Below are 22746 nucleotides of genomic sequence, written 5' to 3'. Positions count from 1 at the left end.
GCAATCTCTATTAAAATACCAAAAACATACTTCACACATCTAGAACAAATACTCCAAAAGTTAATATAGAACCAAAAAAAGACCCCAAATAGCCACAGCAATCCTGAAAAAGAACAAATTTGGAGGGATCACAATTCCAAATATATTATGAATACTAACGCCATCATAATCTAAACAGCCTGGTACTAGTACAATAACAAGCATACAGATCAATGGAACAGAACAGAGAACCCAAAAATAGACCTAAGACATTATGCTCAATTAATATTTGATAAAGAAGGCAAGAGCATACAATGGAATAAAGACAGTCTCTTTAATAAATGGTGCTGGGAAAATTGGACAGTTACATGCAAAACAAAAGAAGCTAGACCACCAACTTACACCACATACAAGAATAAACTTCAAAATGGATAAAGGACTTAAATGTCACTTGTGAAACCATAAAAATTCTAGAAGAAAATGTAGGTTGCAAAATCTCAGACATCACACGTGGCAGAATTTTCACTGATACATCATCGCCTAGGGCAAGAAAAACAAACAAAAAAATTAACAAATGGGACTACATTAAACTAAAAAAGATTCTCCTTTTTTATCCTCACCCGAGGACATTTTTTTCATTTTTTGTTCAGATAGAGTGGAAGGAGAGAGAGGAAGAAAGAGAGAGAGAAACATCGACGTGAAAGGTACACATTGAGTGGTTGCCATCCTCACAACCCAACCAAGGCCGGGGACAAACTGCAACTGAGATACATGCCCTTAGTGGGAACCGAACCCGGGTCTCTCTGGACCGCAGGCCGACACTCTAACCACTGGACTAAACTGACCAGGGCTAAAAAAGATTCTTTATGGCAAAAGAAACCAGCACCAAATTGAAAAGGGATTCCAGAAATCATATTTCCCTACAATGCATCAGATAGAGGGTTAATTTTCAAAATATAGAGTACTTGTATGACTCAACAAAAGGAAGCCAAATAATCCAATGAAAAAATGGACAGAGGACCTGAATAGAGTTCTTCAGACAGGACATACAAATGGCCAAGAAACATATGAAAAAATTGCTCAATGTCATTAATCATCAGAGAGATACAAATTAAAATGACTATGAGGTATCACCTCATACCTGCCAGAATGGCCGCCATCAACAAATCATCAAACAACAAGTGCTGGCGAGGGTGTGGAGAAAAGGGGACTCTAGTACACTGCTGGTGGGAATGCAGACTAGGGCAGCCACTATGGAAAACAATATGGTGTTTCCTCGAAAAATTAAAAAGTGAATTGCCATTTGACCCAGTGATCCCACGTCTAAGAATATATCCTAAGAAGTCTGAAATGCCAGTCAGAAAGAATGTGTGTACCCCTATGGTCATAGCAGCACTATTTACAATAGCTAAGATCTGGAAACAGGCCAAGTGTCCATCAGTAGACAAATAGATAAAATAAAAAAAGCTGTAGTATATATATACAATGGAACACTATGCAGCTGTAAGAAAGAGATATCTCCTATCCTTTGAGACAACGTGGAGGATCCTGGAGAGTATTATGTTGAGCAAAATAAGCGTCACAGAAACACAAGTATCACATAATCTCATTTATTTGTGGAATATAATGAACAAAATAAGCTGACAAACAAAATAGATCCAGAGACACGGAAGTAGGGAACAGACTGACAAATCCCAGAAGGAAGGGGGGGGGTGTGCAGGAGAGATAAACCAAAGAGCTTATATGCTTATATGCATAACCAATGGACACAGACAACAGTACGATGAAGGCAGGGTGGGGAGGTGGGAGAGGGAGCAGAGGGGAGGGTGTCAAAGGGGAAAAAAGAGGGACATCTGTAAGTAAAAAAATTAATGAATTAAGTATTAAAAAACCAAAACATAAAACAACAACCCCCTCCACCCCCCTCAAAAAAAACGCAGCCAATTCTCAGTTCTGCCTTTCTCCCTTTGCTACCCTTTGGTGGCAACATGGAAGCATCACTAATGAATATTTACAGAGTGAGATGTAACCAGCTGGACCTGCAACCCAGCTGCTGGAAGAGTAAGATGCCTCCTGGCAAAGAGCTGCTTGGAGCCCCGTGTAGGCCACTGCACAATTCCTACCCTGCCGAGCACTGTAATTTATTCTACAGCTCTGTCTTAGCTCTGTTGCTAATTGGCCAGGCATTTATAGTTTCTGAATGTCCAACTTGCTACAATTTTCATTGTAACTAGAGGAATAACTTTTACTATGTGTCTCAGTATTTCATCACCACGAGCACAGTTTCAATGCTTCTTCAAGCTGGTCTTGCTTGCCACTGAGCCACAGGGTAGCTCGTGTAAGAAACTGAACAGTCTGTAAGATGGTTTTGAATCTGAAACACACATTTGCTTAACGTACTCTGGCAGTAAAAGTTTACAATGTAGCTATAACTTCAGACCATTATTTAAAGTAACATTCCAATTAAGAATAATTATTAGCTGAATAAAAAGCAGTATTGACTGTAAAATTAATAGGAAGCAAAAACTTTTGTGGAATTAAGTTTGGTCCAACAACATATCTGCTTCCATTTAAGAAGAGATCTTTAATTAAATTCAACAAACATTAAGCACATTGTTCTGAGTTAAAAGGTGAGTGAGATTCAGTTCATGGCTTGCAGGGTACCATTTGGGACCCAGCTAATAAAGGGTTAAGTAAAAATCATATTTTTTAGCTTATCCCTTTCCCTTCAGATCACATGGATTTAACTTTCTACTTACAAGTTTGTGGGTGGGAAAGCATCAGTAACTACCCCAACCACTTGGCATTCAAATGGGAGCAAAATTTAGTGTATTCAGCCAAAAGTATGTACTTTACTTTGCTCTGTGTCTTGCAAGGATGGGTCCTGCCTGGGACTGCTCGCACAGCCTCTGCCTGCCTTCCCCACCCTCTCACGACTTTACAGTTCACTTGTCCATGGTCCAGCTCTAATGTTTAGCCAAGGAAATAAAGTCGGAGGCTCTCTCTCTCTGTCTCTGATGGTGAAAAAATATCAGATCTGTAATTTTTGACTTTAGTGACCATGACGGTTTTTTTCTTTGGGTTAGTTTTGATTTCTGCAGAAAGGGAGACGCCTGGCCATCTCTTCATTGTTCAAGCATGCCATTCAATAGTCATCTAATTGCTGGCAAGCAGGACTCGGGTGGTGAGGTCAGGTGCCAGCTGGGCTTCAGGCAGCAGGAAGAATCTGGGATCAATTTAGTTGGGTTGTATGTTGGGTATGTTGATCAAAACAGAAGTCTGTTATGTTGGAGCTGTGAGGCATTATGGAGAGATGGACGAAATAAGGGGCAAGAAAATAAATAACTCCAGCCTTGGAACTCCAGGAATCAACTAATTAAACCAAGAGTTTGACCAGATAGGGGTCTTAGCAATGACTGGACGGAGTACAGGCCACACCTGAATGCCTGTGACAGGCTCTCCTGTGATGCTGCTAAAAGCATCCACAGAAAGGGACATCTTAGTGTGACAGGCATAGAAATGCTTGGTCTGGTTAGTTCCACCAAGAAGGACAAGAGAAGAGTTTGGGAGAGGGTCAGTGTGGGGACCAATGATGAGGGCACAAGGGGAATGGACTTGGGTTGCGCAGAAAAGAGCTGGACAGCACTGGCAGGCTAGATTTTCTTCTCATGGCACACGTGTCACTACTGCTGACGTCCGTGAGACGAGCTCAATGTCTGGGGCGTCCACACGGCCTCCCCGCCCTTTACGTCTGACTGAGGCTTTTTTTTTTTTCTTCCATTTTTTGTTCAGATAGAGTGGGAGGGAGAGAGAGGGAGAGAGAGAGAGAGAGAGAGAGAGAGAGAGAGAGAGAGAGAGAGAGAGAGGAAAACATCGACGTGAAAGGGGCACATCAAGTGGCTGCCACCCACACGACCAACCAGGGCCGGGGACAAACTGCTACCGAGGTACACGCCCTTAGCGGGAACTGAACCCCGGTCTCTCTGGATCGCAGGCTGACGCTCCAACTGCTGAGCCAAACTGGCCAGGGCTGACTGAGGCTTCTGATGTCTGGGAGCGAACCTTCGAGGGAGCAAAGGAGGGGCATCCAAGGGCTGCTGCTGTTTTTCACATGGGAGAAAAGGGGGGCTAGGAGTAGGAGAGAAGGGAGGGGTAAGGGAATAATACATCTCTGTTTTTGTTCTATTTCCAAGGCACTTCGTCAGTAGCACTTTGGCCTGAGAACCAATGTAGTTTAACAGGATAAAGAAGAGGATGGGCATGTCATTTTAGGCTTTGAGTGGCAGAGGTGAAGTGAGTGTGTGTGTGTGTGTGTCCACAATGCAAAGGAGAAAGACTATCTTAGAACATTAATAAAAATACAGAGAAAAAGATTCTTCAGTTTTGAAAACAAATGCACATTCCTTAGGTGACTAACAGAACATGGGTAAAGGCAGTAACAGACTTGTATATCCAAGATGTAATGAAGATGTAAATGCTCCCCTTATATCTTTTCAAATGGCTGATGTATATATTTGAAACGTAGTGATACACCATTCATCCGGGAAGCTCCGAGGAGCGTGCACTTGGTATGACACAGGTGCAGGGGCTGCAGAGTAGGCGCCCATGGAGACGGCCACGCAGAGTGGGGCAGGAAGAACCGTGCCCCGAGTGCTGTGAAGTCCCAGAGAAGAACTGCCTACCCCTGCCTTGCAGAATCAGGAAGGGCTTCACAGAGGAGGTGGTATCTGAGCTAGATGGTGAAGGGGCAGCAGGAATGTGCGGTCCAGATATCAGAGAACAGTAAGAGAGGCTGATTTTTATTTCACTGTGGACCATAAACAGTGGAGTGGTGGTGTGGGGACAAGATAACCAGAATTTTTGAATCCAGGGTCCCTCCATCAAGTCTGGGGTAGAACGGACAGACACCAGCTGATTGACCTCCTGGATGAGTAAGTGGCATCATCCAGTGAACAGACTGTGTGAGCAGCATGAGGGGCGAGCTGGCTAATGGCATCTGCTTTGGTCCTCATCCCATTATGTCCGCAATGCAATGCCTGATGGTCTCCGGACAGGGCTACACCTCACCCTCCTGGAAGGGCTCGGCCAGGCCATCTTTAATGACATAAATTGGAAGAGAATCTACACATGCCACCTTTGATATAAAACCACGTGACAACCATTTTTATACATTTTATAACTTTCCCTTGTTTCCACCTGGTTCTGAGTAAGTCCAGGTCCTGAACAGGTATCACACCGTAACCTAAATGGCAGAATATTTCACTAATAATGCTTTTTTTTTTTTTTTTTATCCTCCCCCGAGGATACTTTTCCATTTTTTGTACAGATAGAGTGGGAGGGAGAGAGAGAGAGAAACATCCACGTGAAGGGACACATCGAGTGGCTGCCACCTGCACGACCAACCAGGGCCGGGGACAAACTGCAACCGAAGTACGTGCCCTTAGCGGGAACCGAACCCGGGTCTCTCCGGACCGCAGGCCGATGCTCTAACCGCTGAGCCAAACTGGCCAGGGCTAATAATGCTTTTTGATTCCTACGTCAGCTATGTTTCATACTGCTTACCTCTGTCGTGTCATGTACAGGTCCTTGCCAAAATGGCTTTGGCCTCGATGTGTAATTACCGCTCGCTTTCTGCCTCCCGTTGCCAAGTCCAATCTACATCTTTTCACTGTAATAAGTTGTAACCATGAGCATGGCAGCTTTCTGTCTGGTAAGTCCTTCTAGTGCATTGTGGAGCCTGAGGGTGGTCTTGGGGAACCCCCAACACAACTTCATACTAGTGAGCCATCTCAGGGCCAGGCTCGCGGAGGTGAGGTTTTGCCGTGTCGCCAGCACCCCTGCAGGCCTGTCACTTGGGACCCGCAGAGGCCCTGCCAGCCCACACCTGAGCTCACCTTTCCCACAGGTGGTGGAGCACTCCGTGGTCCCGAGCTGCTTCCAGTTGTGATCTCGGCTTCGTCGTGGGGCCTGTGGTGCTGGTGGCACCAGACTGCCTGGCCGGTGGGAAGAAAATCTATCTGGATGCCTCATGGAGAAGGTCTGCGCTGACTCCGGGGTGAATACTTCCGGTGCCCCGCCGTGCAGCTCCCCCTGCTCCTCCGGCCTCTCCTGCGCGGCCTCCTCCTGACGCGGCCCCTCGGAGAGCAGCTGGCCGCGGAAGGGCTCCCCTGGAGAGGCGCACGCACAGGTGAGTCCAGTCTGGACGGTGAGTCGTTAAACAGGAAACTACTTCAACATTAGAAGCCAGGTAGCATGAGGTCACTTCTAAGTCATAGCACATACAGTTAAAATAAGCAGACACATATTTCCCTAATGTTTAAAACATTATGAATAACAAATAAGAAAAAGATGAACATCCTAGTAGGAAAAGCAGGCAAGGGCCAGGGAGAGGCACTTCACACAAAAAGAAATGCAAGCAGCCAGAAGTCATACAACAGCGCTCAACTTCCCTCAGAGGTGAAGGACTCCTGCGAAAACAAGAACACCACGCCTGACACTGAAGGTCAGAACCTTGGAAACCCTTAAGTCCCTAAAGCCCTTGTTGAAGGCACCAGGAAATACATTCTCATACACTGTGGGGGAGTCTGCAAATAAGACAGAAATTTTGGAGAGTAATTTGGCAATATCTATCCAAGCATATGTTAGTTTAATACAAAATAAGGAGGCAAATTCTCGAGTTACCGTCAAATTCAGTTAAAATGTAGGGGCTTTCTTTGCCCCTTCACCAGCACTTTTTTTTAATCCTCACCTAAACACATATTGATTTTCAGATAGAGTTGAAGGGAGGGAGAGAGAGAGAGAAACATTGATGCGAAAGAGACATATAGACTGGTTGCCTCCTGCACGACCCTGACTAGGACCAGGGATTGAACTGTAACCAAGGCATGTGCTCTTGACTGGAATTGAACCCTTGACTCTTTGGTCCACCGGCCGGCGCTCTAACCGCTGAGCCAAACCAGCCAGGGCAAGCACATTTTTATTTAGTTGCTACTTATAATACTTCATGGTTTAAAACATTACATGCAGATTAAACCAACAGAGTCAAGACCAGGCATATTAATATAAATGAGACTGTCCAAGATGTTGTCAGTGAAAAACATTTAAAAATCTTTGAGTACTTTATTTTTTGTTTAAATTTTTTTCTTTATTGATTTTACAGAGAGGAAGGGAGAGGGAGAGAGAGACAGAAACATCGATGAGAGAGAACATCGACTGGCCACCTCCTGCATGCCCCTTCCTGGGGCACAGGCCCACAACCTGGGCATGTGCTCTGACTGAGAATCGATCGGGCCACCTCTTGGTGCGTGGGTTGATGCTCAACCATTGAGCCACACCAGCTGGGCGAATATTTTGTTTTCTTTTTCAATCCTTGCCCGAGGACGTTTTTCCCCCCATTTATCTTCAAACAGAGTGGGAGGGAGGGAGAGAGAGAGAGAAACATTGACATGAGAGGGGTACATGGACCGGTAGCCTCCTGCACGACCCCAACCAGGGCCAGGGATTGAACTGCAACCGAGGTACGTGCCCTTGACTGGAATTGAACCCATGACTCCTTGGTCCATAGACTGATGCTCTAACCGCTGAACCAAACCAGCCAGGGCTCTTTTGAGTACTTTGTATGTACTGAGCACTAGCATTGACACCTAATTTATTCACCCGCCCCTGCCGCTGCCCCCTCAAACAAACCAAACCAAACCAACCCAAACCACCGAGTGCAGTTTTTTCCTCTCTGTTTTTACAGATGGGGAATGTGATCAGAGAAGTTACTGATTTGCCTGAAGACGCACAGCAGCAAAGTGGCAGAGTTGGATTCAGGTTCTGTCCTCCTGACTCAGTTGATATGGAGGATGGAGCCTGGTCCAGAATGCCCTTCCTCACCAACATTTTACAACTGACCCCTCTGGATCTGCCCGGTGCCAGGCAACTGATCCCAGAACCCCATGTTACCTGTTAGGTGAAACCCATTAGACTTGTTATTAATTATCATCATCCTATATGATTTCAAATGGTCTGTCCAAATGCCCTTATAAATCAGCATCAGCTTCAGTATCTCAATAGTTTGCCCTCTGGACTTGGTTCTCAGACTGTGTATTGTTCCTGAAAATGGCTTAAAAATTCTGCTAGGCTGGGTATGCTGACTTGGAGTTTGAACAACACATGTACCCCATGTGTCTGACACACACCAGGCTGCTGTCTCCAGGCGGCCCCTCCCTGACCTGTGACAATCAGGTAATCTAGTTATCGGGTTGGAAACCCAGAGAAGGATGGATGGGCCAGGTCTCACACCTCTCCCCTCACTCCATAGGGCAGGCGTTGGACCAGGTAGGCTCTAGGCAGTATAACAAGCACAGGTCTAGTCACACAGGCTGGCCTGTGGTCACTGTAAGATCTGAGTAAGAACCCAATCTCTCCAAGCTTCCGCTTCCACACTGTGACAGTGAGGCTGATAGGAGAACCTCCCTCTAAGCGCTATGGTGAAAATCTGATAAGCTGATCTATGTGAAGGGATCAGCAGTGTCCTGCACATGGCAAGGACTCAGTGTATGTGAACGCTATCATCATTAATATTTCTGCAGACCTTCCTGTTTGAAAGAAGGAAAAGACAGTCTCCATCTGGGTGGTGGGCTCCGTCATCACTCGGTAAAGGAACAGCTGCGGAGCCCGAGTGTGTGCCATTCCCAAGCGAACGAGGCCTGCTCTGTCCATCAGCAGAGTTCACAGCGGAGAGGCAAATTGCTAGGTGTGAATTCAGTATTCTTTTCTGACAGGTCCAAGTAGTGATAAAAGAAGCAAAAGGGGACCAAGAGAAAAGGCACTGACGGACAGACCAGTGGCCCTCAGAAGATATCTGTGTCCTAATCCCTGGAGCCTGAAATATGTCACCTTACATGACAAATGGACTTTGCAGAAGTGATTGAGAGTGTGACAGAGATCATCCTGGATTGTCTGGGTGGTCCAAATAAGAGCTTATAAGAAAGGCAGGAGGGTGATGACAGAGGCAGAGGGTCAGAGTCGGAGAGACATGTGAAGGGGTTGTGAGCCAAGGAAAGCAAGTGGCCACCGTGACAAAGGCAGGGAAACGGGTTCCCGACAGCCTCTGAAGGGGGCAGGGCCACAACACTTTGCTTTCGGCCCAGCCAACCCACGCTGGCCTTCTGACCGGCAGCGGTGAAGGAGGAAATCTGTGTTGTTTGAGCCACTAAGCTGAGGCGGTTTCTCATGGCAGCAACAGGACACCGGTAGAGGGCATTTCAAAATGAGGACGTGGAGGAAAAGACCAGGGTGTTCACTTCATTTTCAAATTAGTGGAGGCTCAGAAAAATGGTGAAGCTTCCTCTGACATCTGGGCCACTTACTCTGAAGTACTTGTCCCTGGGTTTTCTTATTCTTTTTTAAAATATATTTTTATTGATTTTTTAGAGGGAGAGATGTGAGAGAGAATCATGGGTTGGCTGCCTCCTGCACGCCCTCTACTGGGGATCGAACCTGCATGGCAGGCATGTGCCCTGACCAGGAACCTAACAGACCTCTCAGTCCATGGGGCCACACCGGCTGGGCTGTCCCTGGGTTTTCTCTGTGCTGATTTAAGGACGGAGGGCAGCTGCACAAGAAGAAGCAAGAAGGGGCTTTAGAAGGATATGACCCGAATGCTTGACAGCAAAACAAGGGATTTTACCTGGTCTCCTGTGAGGTGGCACCTGTGGGCTGATGGCGTTGGTCCCCATGATGACGTACTCGTAGTGGACTCCCGGGTTAGGCTGCTGGTGTATCATCTGAAAACACAAGGTTAATGTCACGGCGCTGGCACGCACAGCCCTGGCCTCCTGGCTCTGGGTTCAGTGCACTAAGTGGCACTATCTATAAGTGAGTAGGTTGATTCACATCTAATAATATTAGTGGACTATTTCCAGATAGCTTTTTGTTATTTGCTTTTGAAGAGTGAAAAACTTAAAAGAAAACGAGGCTGAAAGTCAACATTGTAAAAAGTCCAAATAGGAAGATGGGAGCAATGGTAGGGGAACCACCCATGCCGTGGCTGAGACTGTGCTCAGTGCTCTCAAGATGTCCAATTAGATCCATGTTGACACTACCGAGAACCCATCTGAACACTAGGTGGCGATAGGGTCGTGCAAAGAAGGGCCGACCGCTGGCAGAACCAGCCTGGATCCTTCAGGTTCTCTCGAGGTTTCTGCCTGGCCAGTGAGGCTGCCTCAGCCAGGGCCTGCCCCAAGCCCTTCCTCTCTGCCTCTAGGGCCCCCCTCTTCTCATCCACAGAAGGCTGCAGGACCACCAGAGGTGGGGTCAGGAAAACAGGTGTAAAGAAGTAATTCTCCCCGGGTCCTACTCTCTCAGGAACCGATGACAAAAGCAGGGCGGTGAGACTTGTTTGGGGCAAAAGCACAAAATAAATGAGCATGGCTTGGAAGAGCACCCCTCCCACTGGCTCTGGAGCACAGAGGTCCACGCTTTCCTCACGGCAGCAGCAGAAAGAGAATTTAGAGTAAAGGTGACCAGGCAAGGAGACTCTGTCACATTTTGATATTTCTGTCTCTATTGCCTTATACAGGGGCTCTCCTGCTGACCAGCTGTGTAACCTAGAGCTAGTCCCTTAATTTCAGTTTTGATTTCTTCATCTGGAGAAGCAGGAAGTTAGAATCACAGCTGATCTCAAGTCCTTTTATCTACAAGCATCTCTGAGTTTGGTTCCTGAGTGTGTCTATTATGTCCATTTATGCCACCATCCCGGCCCTCTCTCCCCTGCCTATGAAGTGGGGCCTCCACTCTGTAAGTCTCGATGGAAGGTGGACCCGAGAACCACTGGTGGGGTGCACAGAGCTCTGAGAGACACCGTGGTGTGATCTCAGGTCCCCGCTGTCTACCCCTCATCGCCTCACTTACTTCTCCTTTCACACAATTGGACCATCGGTCTGCGGCCGGAAACCTTCTCTCCCTCTTCTGTGCCTCTTCAGCTGCAGGAGCCTTCTGCCAGTACAAACCTGGTCCCATTTATAAAATGATCGTTGGCCACCACATCCTAGACCACCCACAGTGGGCCTTTAACAATCTGGTTTTTCATCCCTGATGCTATTCTAAACCTACCCAGAGTCCAACAACCCACTGGACAGTGTAAAAAAATATCCAAAATTAACTATAACAAGGCTTTCTTTATCGTTTCTAGTCCACGAGCCACTAGGCCCAAGAGGAAAGAACATGTAACTGTATAGTAGGAGAAGTAATATTTATAAAACTCACACAGCTAGCTTTGGGGTGGTCAGAGAATGCACGTCTATGAGTGAGCTCATTCCTTTTATCACAAAAACCAATTTCAAGCTTTTCATTTTTGTCACCTTTTATTTCCTGATGTTCTTAAGAAGACTGGATTCTAGTGGTTTCTTGAAAAAATAAAGACCGTTTTTAACTCTGTATAACTTAACAATTTGGTTTCTTGTTAAATAGGTCGAAGTGCTGTCTCCTGTGAAGCAGGGGATGCCCAGCAAAGCCCCGTAGTGCTACGCAGCTTTATTGGGTCATCTGGAGCGCTCTGGGGTTCTCCTGTCTTCATTTGCTTTAATAGCATTTGAAGCGAGCTGGGGACTGAGTGGTCTTGTCCTGCTTTAGGCAGTTGCTTTTCTTTGCCATAAAAAGAAAACGTGCCAAATTAGCATGAGGAGGAGAGTGCCTGGAGGAGGGCCCATACTCATGAAATAAAGGATATGTTTGCCTCTGATTTGGTTCAACAAGTAAAACTGGTTTTACTGGGTCAATAAACTCTGAGGGTTCTAAGCATCTGGTAGAGTTTAAGGTTTCTGTGAGCTCAGGACATTCAGGGTGAGTGGTGAAGATGAAGGCTGAGATGTAAGGGCACCTCCAAAGACTGCTCAGACGGTCTTCAGACGGTCTTACTGAGCATGGGCAATGGCTTGTTGCTCAGTTGTTCTAAGTGTGGCCCTTAGAAGCAACAGGATACAGAATCCAGAGAACAGCCCAGAAACATCCAAACTCACATAGACATCCAAGATCTCATTAGTGGGACCTTCAGCCAGAAAGGACTCTCCGGCGGTGCTCGAAATCTCATTTGGACGCTTGTAGGTGAACATTGTCCCTCCGCCCTCGTATTTTCCAGGCCGGTCAATTGCCCAGTTCCCGTTGATGATGGAGCGACCAGAACGACTTCGCAAGGCTGTCGAGAAAAATGAGACAGTTTCTTAGGTAAGCCCAGGGTGTACACAAGAAACTGAACTGACTGATCTCTGCCCACCAAGTTACTGACTTATTGGTTCATCAAGGTTTTCATTAGGATCCACTATGTGCCAGGCACTGATCTAGGCCCTGGGGCAGGATGAGGCATCTAGATCACATCCTTTCGGGCTTCATCACCTCTTCAACCCACTTTGATTCCTTCTACCTTAGCCATGAAGGGTGAGAGTGGTTAGGTGAGGGGAAATTATGATGTGTCATTATCTAGGTGAGAGGTTGAACACATTGGCAGCTCAGCAGCTGATTTTGGCCTGCAGATGGGCTTAATTTGGCCTTCATATTGTTGTTTTTTTTAGAAAATATAATTGAACTTAAATTTAAGAATTAGGAGATTTCACATAAAAAATTTAGAGTTCTAGCTTGTCTTGTAAAACAAGAATACATATTAACATTGGCTCTACTCCTTTGAGGCGGCAATCATTGGAGCTATGGTGGACTGCTCCTTTCCAATGGAGCCTGCATGCTCTGGGTGCCCTAATCCCCACCACTCCCTAATGCTTCCCAAAGCTGAGGCAGTCTCAGTTTATTTCCCATTTATTAATGAATAGGAATTATTTATTCCTTTTGTGATCATGCTTACATTGCAATTTTTCTTATAGAATGAATTTTTCTACTTGTATGTCTCCCAAAAGTGGCAAAGCTAAAGACAGACCAAGCAATTTCACAAGATTTTCCCCTGCCAGAAAAATGAATGTGCTTCATTCATTTCTATTTCCTCCCTGAGTTCAAGGCCTTTGAGGCTGTGAGCTACGTTAGATACTTCCATATATACTGTCAAAATTAACCCTCACAACATTGCTGAATAGATGTGCAACTCACAGAAACTTGGTTCACAGACCAGAGGGACCTTGTTCAAGTTCACGGAGATGGACAGAGATGGTAAGTGATGGAACTGTGATTTGGAGTCCAAATTCACAGGGAGTTTTTCAAGGAGGAGGGGTAAGAAACAGGAGTTAGGGTTATGAGGGATGAGAGGACAGCACATGAGAGCAGATTTTCTTCCCTTAGACATGTGGCACCTTGAAGCCCACAAGCCAATGGCGAATTAAAGGAGATCCTGTATTTTTTGGTGTTGTTAATCCTCACCTGAGGATATTTTTCCACTGCTTTTTAGAGAGAGTGGAAGGGAGAAAGGAGGGGAGAGAAAGAGAGAGAGAGAGAGAGAGAGAGAGAGAGAGAGAGAGAGAGAAACATCAATGTGAGAGAGACACATTGATTGGTTGCCTCCCTCATGCACCCGACCAGGGCTGGGGATTGAAATTGCAACCCAGGTACCTGCTCTTGACTGGGGATCGAACTTGTGACCCTTCATTTGGCGAGCCGATGCTCTAACCACTGAAACACACTGGCCAGGGCAAGGAGATCCTGTTTTAACAACCATGTAAACAGTGGGTCTTGGGCTGGTCATTGGCTCTTTGAACTTTCACTATAGAGAGTTCCTAAATTTAATTTTTTACAATGCATTGTGGAAAAATTTATACATAAACACAAGTATTGAGAACAACATAATAAACCTCCAGGTACCTATTCCCCAGCTTGAATAATTGGATGATCAACTCATGGCTTATCTTATTTCACTTTGCAAACCCAGGCCCCATTTAGCCTTACACTTTTCAGTAAGGTGTCTCTAAAACATAAGGACTCTTTGTTTCTTAACCCCATTTTCAGTAGTGACTCTACAATGGAGGCTTCTCCAAGGGGTGGAAGAGCCTTCAGTTTCCAGGAGAACTCCCTTGCAGACTCTGCCCCTCTCTGGTTGCCATGGTTACTGAGACCACAGCTGTGGAACACTGAGTCTGAATTATAAAATCAATTCAATATATTGAGTGGCAAAGAAGGGTCAAAATAGACAATGAAGAAGAATAGGGTTGTGCTGTTTTGTATAAAAAACCACACTTCTTGAGCCTTGGCTGATGTTAGAGCATCAGCCAGTGGACCAAAGGGTCACAGGTTCGATTTCCGGTCAAGGGCACATACCTAGGTTGCAGGTTTGATCCCTGGCTCTGGTTGGGATGTGTGTGGGAGGCAACCAATCAATATGTCTCTCTCACATCCATGTTTCTCTCTCTCTTTCCCTCCCTCCCTCTCTTCCATTCTCTAAAAAGCAATGGAAGAAATATCCTCGGGTGAGGATTAGCAACAACAAAACAAACAAACAAACAAACAAAACCATTGCACACTTCTTGAGAGTGAGCCATACAGTGTTTCCATTTCTTCATTTGCCATTCATTCCTCAACCATCTCCTGTCTGACTTCTGCTCCCATTATTCCATTGAAACAATTCATATTAATGTCACCAAGACCGCCATGTTGCTGAGTCCAGCGGGCATGTTCCAGGCCCTTCTCATGAGACATCTCAGCGGCATTGGCACTGTGGACCACTCCACCCTGTTTGAAACATTCTTTCACTGGTTTCTGGGACACTACACTCAGCTTGCTTTCCATCTGCTCTCAGGCTTCTGTTTTTCCTTTCTGTTGCATCTTTTTCCACTCGGCTACTAAATATTAGCATTTTTTAGGGATTCAGAGTAGATGTGATTTAGGTGCTGTACTTCTTTCATGGGTCATTGCGCCTATGTCCATGGTTTTAATTACTGTATTCAGTGACTTCCAGATTTATGTTTCCAATCCAGACTTTTCCTCTGATATCAGACTTTTGTATCTAATTGCCTACTTGACAGCTTCACTCAGACGTCTTGTCTAAGACTGAACTCATCCCTGAATCTTCTTGTTTCAGTAAATGGTACCATCATCTACTTAGAAACCTAGGAGTCATCCTGGACACTTTCTTCCTTCCTTATCACCTTTGTCCAATCCATCATCAAATTTTATTTGACCTCCTCCATATTTCTTGAATCCATCTGCTTCTCTTCATGTCCACAACCACAGTCAAGGTTCAAGCTACTATCAGAGCTTATCTGCTCCAACTCAAAACCTTCTACTCATTCTTCCTGTTTCCTCCTTTTCAGCCAGAGTGATCTTTTTAGAATACAGATTTGATCACCAACTATAGCTCAAAATCCTTCAATAGTTTTCTGTTTCTCTAGGGAAAGACCCCAATCATTAACGGGTCAGGGCCCCCGTGATGTGGTCCAGTCTCATCCTGGTGTCGCTGCTCTCTCTGTGCTCTGCTCTCGGGGTCTCTTTGAGCTCACCTGACACACCATGTTCCCTCCAGGATGCAGTACCTCCTTCCAGGTGTGCTCCCCCAGCCCTCAGTCCTGTTTGTTCTTTTTTAAAAATTGAATTTACTGGGGTGACATTGGTTAATAAAATTATATAGGGGTACAATTCTATAATACATCATCTGTATATTGTGTATTCACCACCCCAAGCCAAGCCTCCTTCCATCACCATTTATCCCTTTACCCTCTCCTACCCCCCACCCCCATTTCCCTCTAGTAATTCCAACACTGTTGTCTGTCTGAGGTTACGTGTGTGTGTTTAAGCCTTTCACTTTTTTCACACAGACCCCACCCCCGACAGCTGTCTGTTTATTCTCTGTATCTGTGAGTCTGTTTCTATTTTGTTTGTTAGTTTATTTTGTTCATTAGATTCCACATATAAGTAAAATGTTATGGTACTTGTCGTTTTTCTCTTTGTTCTTTAGCTGTCAGCTCCTCAGTGCAGGCTCCTCCCACCCCTAGTGCAGGCTTGTCTCTCTCTCACCTGCTCTGAGATATGCCAGAGCTCTTCCTTCAAGGCGCTTAGCTCAGCGTGCCCACCCGTTCAGAGTGCGACTTGGTGAAAGTCTGTCTCCCAGTTCGCTGTGGGCTCCAAAAGGGCAAAGACAGAGGTGTTTCCTTGCCATTAGAGCGCTAACGCCCAGCACAGTGCTCACCACATAGTAGGAGCTTCCTGTTTGCTGAGTGCGAAAATATGTAAGTAGAAAAAGGCAACAGATCAAAAGAAAGTTAGGTAAAGAATGATAAACAGGTCATTCATAGCAAACCAAGTATAAATATTTTATAAGCAAATGAAAAGATGCTCTACCATACTTATAATTTAAGAAAAGCAAATAGAAACCACACTGGGAAAACCCTGATCCACCAGCTTGGCCAGTGATTTCATGCTGCCAGAATTGATAGGCGTAAGAATAAGCAAGCCCCCGTGACATTGATGCTGGGAATACAGACTGATCCAATCACATTGGAGGGCAGTGGTCATATTGTGGTCATAAAATTTTAAGTGCCTATACATTTGACCCAGGAATTGTTCTTTTAGGAAACTACAGAAGTGTTTGTAACAAGATATTCTCTGAAAATTTTTAAAAAATGTATAGAAACTAAAAACAACTGAAATAGCCATCATTACAGGATTGCTTAAATAAACTGTCATAGTGGATGTCCACACAGTGGACCCTAACTACAAGATAGGTCCATGTATGTGGGTATGGCAAGAACTCCATGACACTTTTTGAAGGAAACAAAATGCAAAACAGTGTGTTCGGTATGTATCATTTGTGTGTACTTCCCTATAAAAGCACGTGCATGAAACAGGCAGGCGCACGCACGAAGCTTGAGAGAAAGGCTGCCATAAAACTGTTACCCTTTGAGGACAGAAACTGGGGTTTCAGTCGGGACATGAGATGAGACAGGAGCCATTATTTCTCATTTTATATTGTTTTACTAACATTTAAATTTTGCTTTACCATATGCTTATATTATTTTATTTTAAGGCTTAAGATTTTGTAATTAATATAAAGAGCACAGTACAAGCAGACATACTCCTGAGGGATACATGTATTTTCCCCTTTTTATAGCTTCTCCTTAAAATCCCATTTGGCACATCAAAAGCTCAGGACTGAGGTAAGTTCTGGCTAAGATTTTATTGCTCTTAATGGCAGTACTGTAGAAGAGGTTATTATTTGGAAACCAGAAAAGAACCAGGTGAAATACTGCCCAGGAGAGAGCTGCAAGGGCCTCCCAGGAAATGAAATATGGGTTCTGAATCTTCTTACCATCTACCACTGCTACCCACACACCCCTCGAAAGGTTTAGATGAATCTTTTCCCATATAACAGCAAAGCATAAAAAAAGCCATATCAGATTTTTAGCAAACATGGTCCTGATTCCACATTCCCACGGGTTAGCTTCTGAAACAGCTCCAAAAGCAGCGCAACCTGGCCGCGCACATCGGAAACAGCTGTACCTGCGGTGTGTGTGCCTGTGAGCAGTCCCAGGACTACAAATGGTGTCCAAGAATACCCCACAGAAAGGTGCAGGTGACTCATGACTCTTGCTAGTGGGTGTGTTCACTGAAGGTCAGGCTTTGGCAAAGCCTGTTGGAAAGTCAACCTCATAGCTATGTCAATGTGAGGAAATCATTCTCGTTTGACATTTGGGTTTTATTCCAGTTTTAGTTGTCAGTGCCTGGCATATGTATTTGACTTACACTATCTGCACCAGCAATGCCCTTCTCCAAGATTCCTAGAGGAATCACATATATATCCAAGCCCTGCTTCAGCTACACTTTATCCCGTAATCTTTTTCTTTTTCTTTTTTTTTATTTTAGAGAGAGAAGAAATGAGAGGAAGAGAGAGAAACATCGATAAGAGAGAACATTGATTGGCCACCTCCTGCATGTCCCCCACTGGGGATCAGGCCCACAACCTGGGCATGTGTCCTGACCGGTTATTGAACTGGCGACCTCCTGGTGCATGGGTCTGATGCTCAACCACTGAGACACACCAGCCAGACTATCCCATAATCTTAATGCCCATTGTTGATGACCCAACCACTGAATTCCACAATCAAATAAAGAAGGTGGTTTCCTTAGAGCACACAGGTCACTGTGATTAAGATGTCTGTTTCTTACTTGGGAAGTACTAGCAAAATTCCAAGCTTCTTAATCATTCAGCAGTTCTTAGAAGCTGTTTAGGAAGTAGCAGAGCACAACAAATTCAAAGGCAAAGGGGTCTGACATCACTGGCCGCCGCCACATGCTGGAGGTCTGCAGCCCTGCCATTCTCTGTCTAGTCTGTGAGCTTCCACAAAAGCCCATATGTGGGCACAAACCCAGGTGAGTCTCGGAATATGCTAGCTAATCTGGAAATGGAACACAACTATTCACTTCATACTACCACCTTGGAAGGGTCTGACAATTGCCTCTTTATTTTAGCATTTCTTCTACTATAAATGTAGGCAACAAACCATAATAGTGCTAGTCATACTGTGACTTTGCCACCAGTAGGAATCACATATGCATTCATATGACATTGAGATGTTACAAATATTTGAAAAATTGTTTAAAACTCATCACTATATATAATTACTATGATAAGACCCTCCAAGAGATCTCCTATTTTAACGTTAAAGAAGCACATGTTACTACATTGCAAATTTGTTTTCTAAAAATATATTGATAATTATATTTCAATAGAGTTAGGAATCCCTGGCACAAATAAATGAAGACTAACTGGTGGTTTTCAATTGATGGTTTTCAAAATTCAAACGAACAGAGAATATAGTCAATAATACTGTAATAACTTTCTATGGTGACAATCATAACTTTGTGTAATGATCAGTTGGTAATGTATATAAATATCAAATCACTATGTTGTACATCTGAAGCTAATATAAGTCAATTATACTTCCATAACTCCCCCCCCCCCAATGAACTCATAACATGAATGCAAATCCTATAAGGTGAGCATTATTACCTTTCCTACACAGATGAGGAACTAGGCTCAGAGAGATCAAGTTGCTTGCTCAAGTTCACAGGCTAATATGTAGAGTTCAGAACTTGAACTTCGATGCCCCAATTCCATATTCTTCCCTTACACCAGTGTGGTCTTTGGACCAGCGGCATCAGCATCCCTGGAAGGTGGTCAGATACGTAGGTTCAGGCTGTCTGAATCAGAACCCGTGGGATGGGGTCGAGCATCAGGCCCCCGGTGGCTGTGGGGCACTTACAGTTGGAGAGCCACCACAGTTCACCTCTCATCTCTTATTTATTTATTTTTGGTGCGTGTCCCTAGCGGGAACTGAACCAGGGACTCTGGTCCCGCAGGCTGATGCTCCAACCGCTAAGCCAAACCAGCCAGGGCATCTCTTATTTTTGAGCACTGATCAAAACAGACTTCTCAGTCAAAGGAGCAAAGGTTTCACCTCTCATCTCCTGGCTCTGCCTGGACCACAGCGACGCTGAGAGGAGGGAGGCCAAGGAGCCAGTCGGGGTGTGTGGCTCTTGTCCCACCCTCCTGCTGTAGCCCTCACTGTGTGCCGGCCTTCCCTGTCTGCAAGCGCTTAGGATCCCCAGAGCCGACTTTCTCAAGTTATCAGCAATCAGTCCGAGAGGACGCTTATAATTGTGTGACTTTATACACAAGGCATAAGCTATTAAGGGTTTGGATTGGGACTAATCCTCGGAAGCCGGGAGGGGGGAGGGGGAAGGAGGGAGGGGGAGGAAGTATAACAGAGAGTTCAGTTCAATTCAACATAAAACTACCTCCAGACACTAGGCCCACACGCTGCATTGTTAGATCCTGAGATGCACCACTTTCCCCATTTTTTTCTGACATTGGATGTGTCTTACAACAGAAAAGCAGTAGCTGCAGAGCAGATGATGAAGTTCTGGTGTAGTTGTCATTTACCAAACACATGTGAAATTGGTCTGATTAGGTCATTTCAGCTGAGTTAATTGCACAGGCAGCCTGATTTGTAGCTGTATTAAAACTTAAAAAAATTAGGATATGACTTATATATAGTAAAGTATTTAAATTATAAGTTTATAGCTTGATTTTTATATTTGTATTACACCTGTGATACTACTACTCGAATAAAGTTATAGACCATTCCAGCTCCCCAGAGGGCTCCTTCCGGCCCCTCAAAGCCATTACCCTTGTCCCTATAAGCCTCAAGGGTTACCACTACTCTGCTGTCTAGCACCATAGTTTGGCTTGTTATTGAAGTTCATATAAATGTAATAATACCTTAATACTCTTTTGTGTTGGACATCTTTCACTTAACTTTATGCCCATGAGATATATTCACATTGTTGCATTTACCAGTTCATTCTTTTTTATAGCAGTTTAGTATTATACCATATGACTACGCCATCATTTATTTAGTTTTTCTATTATTGATTGCTTTTTGGGTTCTTTCCAGTTTTTGACTGCTATAAACATTCTTGTATGTTTTTGGTGGACATAAGTCCTCTTTATGCAGGGATATGCCCAGAGGTAGAATTGCTAGGTTATAAGTATACGCATGTTTAGTTGTAGTAGGCACACCGAACATTTTTCCAAAGTGGTTGTTCCCTGGAGTTGGTGTTGGGAGCCAGGGACCTCACTGTGGAAAAGGAGACATACAACTATGGAATAGGGGGGAGGCAACATAGAATCCTGTGCTGATGGATTTGAATTTGAAGTAGTGTGAATTCATGATCTTGAAATTATGTATATGTGCATGTTTATATATACATTTATATATGTACATATATGTGAGTGTGTATATTTTACGTATGTATATGCATATGTATACATACAGCCATATATTTCCCAGCTCTGTCTAAGAGGGCAAAGAAGCAAATATACTCCACTAGTAATAAGTATACCTAGCACCTTAATCTTGGTCTCTAATACCTTTTCCATCAAAAGGCACCATTTCCTGGAAAAATGACTAGTTCCAGGGGTGGGGCAACATAGGTACGTGATAAGCATGTAAGTGTTCACAAGCCCCGACCAGGTGGCTCAGTTGGTTGGAGTGTCGTTCCATACACCAAAAGGCTGCAGGTTCAGTTCTCTGTGGGGGCTGTGAGGGAGGTGACCAACTGATGTTTCTCTCTCTCTGTCCTTCCTCCTTTCTCTCTCTCCAAAAATCAAAAGACACATCCTCAGGTGAGGATAAAAAATAGTGGTCACAAAAACTAATGAGGACTTGTCACAAGGGCATAGGAATCACCTTGAAGGGACTCCTACTGGCCACATCTGGAATACTTTGAGCACCCAAATAAGTACGGTAATAAATTATACATTTAAAAAAAGAAAATTTATGAGTCAATATGAATAACAAGTAGATTATTATTATAAATAATAAAACACATGGGGGGAAGGGAGTGCTCTTCCTTAAGAAGGATTTTGAGGGCTGGCTGGTAACGAGGGGAAAATCGTTTTCCAATTGTCACGGTAAAGACTGGATTGGGCGAGAATCATCAACAGATGCTAAACTTTGGGGGACATTTTGATGTGGAGAAAGATATTCCCTTGGTCTTACAGGTCCCTCAAACTGTTTATTAGTTGCAAAGGAGAAAAAGAAAGAATAATTACCAGTGGAGAAATTGGGCAACGCTTTACCAGGTGCTCAAAATGAACCCTGCCAGTGAGAAAGGGGGTCCTGTGCGCGGCCACCGTGCTGTCCGGAAGGACACCCACCCCTGCGCAGGGCCCGGCTTGAAGAGCGTCGCTGCATGGGACATGGAGGGACAGTCTAACTTTTGAGAGTGGAGACTGTATTCTTCAGAAATGTCAATATCATCAAAGATAAGAAAGGCCAAGAAACAGATTAAAGGAGGAGAAAGCAACGTCAGCCTCACGTGGCTCCTGCCCAGAGCCCGCCTGGGTGCTGAGCCGACATAGGTAAGTGCGCAAAGGACACTGCTCCATCGGTCGCCAAAGCCAGGATACAGCTGGTGAGTCAGGGATTTCTAAATATTGTATTGATGTGACTGTGTGAAGCTGTTCACTGTACTGTGGTTACATGGAGAATATCCCTATTCTTAGGAAATACTCACTGAAGTGGAGATATTTACAGGTAAAGGGCTATGGTTTACGTAACCCCCTCAAATGTTTCAGAGGAAAACATCTAGGTGACTCCGGATAAGGGAACGGAGGGATTCTTTGTTCTATTTTTATGTTTGTACATTTTATAAATTTCAATTATAGATGCTCCTCAACTAGAATGGGGTTACGACCTGTCAAATTCTAAGTTGAACACACCATAGGTTGAAAATGCACTTAATCCGCTTAACCTACCAAACAGCGTAGCCTCGCCTGCCTTAAGCAGCTCGGAACACTTACATTAGCCGCCAGTAGAACAAAACATCTAACTCATATTCTATTTTACACCCAAGTGTTCACTGTCTCATGTAATTTATTGACTACTGTACTGGCAGTGAAAACAGAGTGGTTGTGTGGGTCCTCGCCATCAGTGCACACACTGAGCGCTCTCTGGGCCTGGAGAACGCGGGAAGCATCGAACGAAAAGAAAACGCTGGTGACACGGTGCCCTGGGGCATCGGTTACTGGTTGATCACCAGGGTGATCGCCTGGCTGCGTGGGACCTGAGGCTCCCGCCCCTGCCCAGCATTGAGAGAGCGTGTCAGACCTCATGTTGCTAGCTCAGGAAAAGATCCAAATTCAAAATTCTAATTACAGCTTCTACATATCACTTTCCCACCATCAAAAGTCAAAAATCATTAAGTGAAACCATCCTAAGTCAGGGACTGTCTGTATTTCCCAGTAAAAAGTTGACGGCTTTTCCCTCAAATCCTCATGCCTGGGTTCCACCT

The 22746-nt window shown here is 44.8% G+C and overlaps 1 protein-coding gene across 1 annotated transcript in view; it reads right to left on the bottom strand.

Moving 5' to 3' along the window:
- THSD4 (thrombospondin type 1 domain containing 4) overlaps positions 1–22746 on the bottom strand; it is a 224319-nt gene that overhangs the window by 34250 nt on the left and 167323 nt on the right. The window contains exons 3-5 of the mRNA XM_036270595.1: positions 11985–12160; positions 9656–9752; positions 5874–6146 (exon numbers count right to left, since the gene is read on the bottom strand). Coding sequence (XP_036126488.1) covers positions 5874–6146; positions 9656–9752; positions 11985–12160 — 546 coding nt within the window. The remainder of the gene's footprint in view (positions 1–5873; positions 6147–9655; positions 9753–11984; positions 12161–22746) is intronic.

This window comes from Molossus molossus, unplaced genomic scaffold (genome assembly GCF_014108415.1).
Source record: "Molossus molossus isolate mMolMol1 unplaced genomic scaffold, mMolMol1.p scaffold_m16_p_1, whole genome shotgun sequence".
NCBI lineage: Eukaryota > Metazoa > Chordata > Mammalia > Chiroptera > Molossidae > Molossus > Molossus molossus.
Note: the sequence above shows the minus strand (reverse complement) of the source record. Positions and strands in the feature narration are given on the sequence as shown.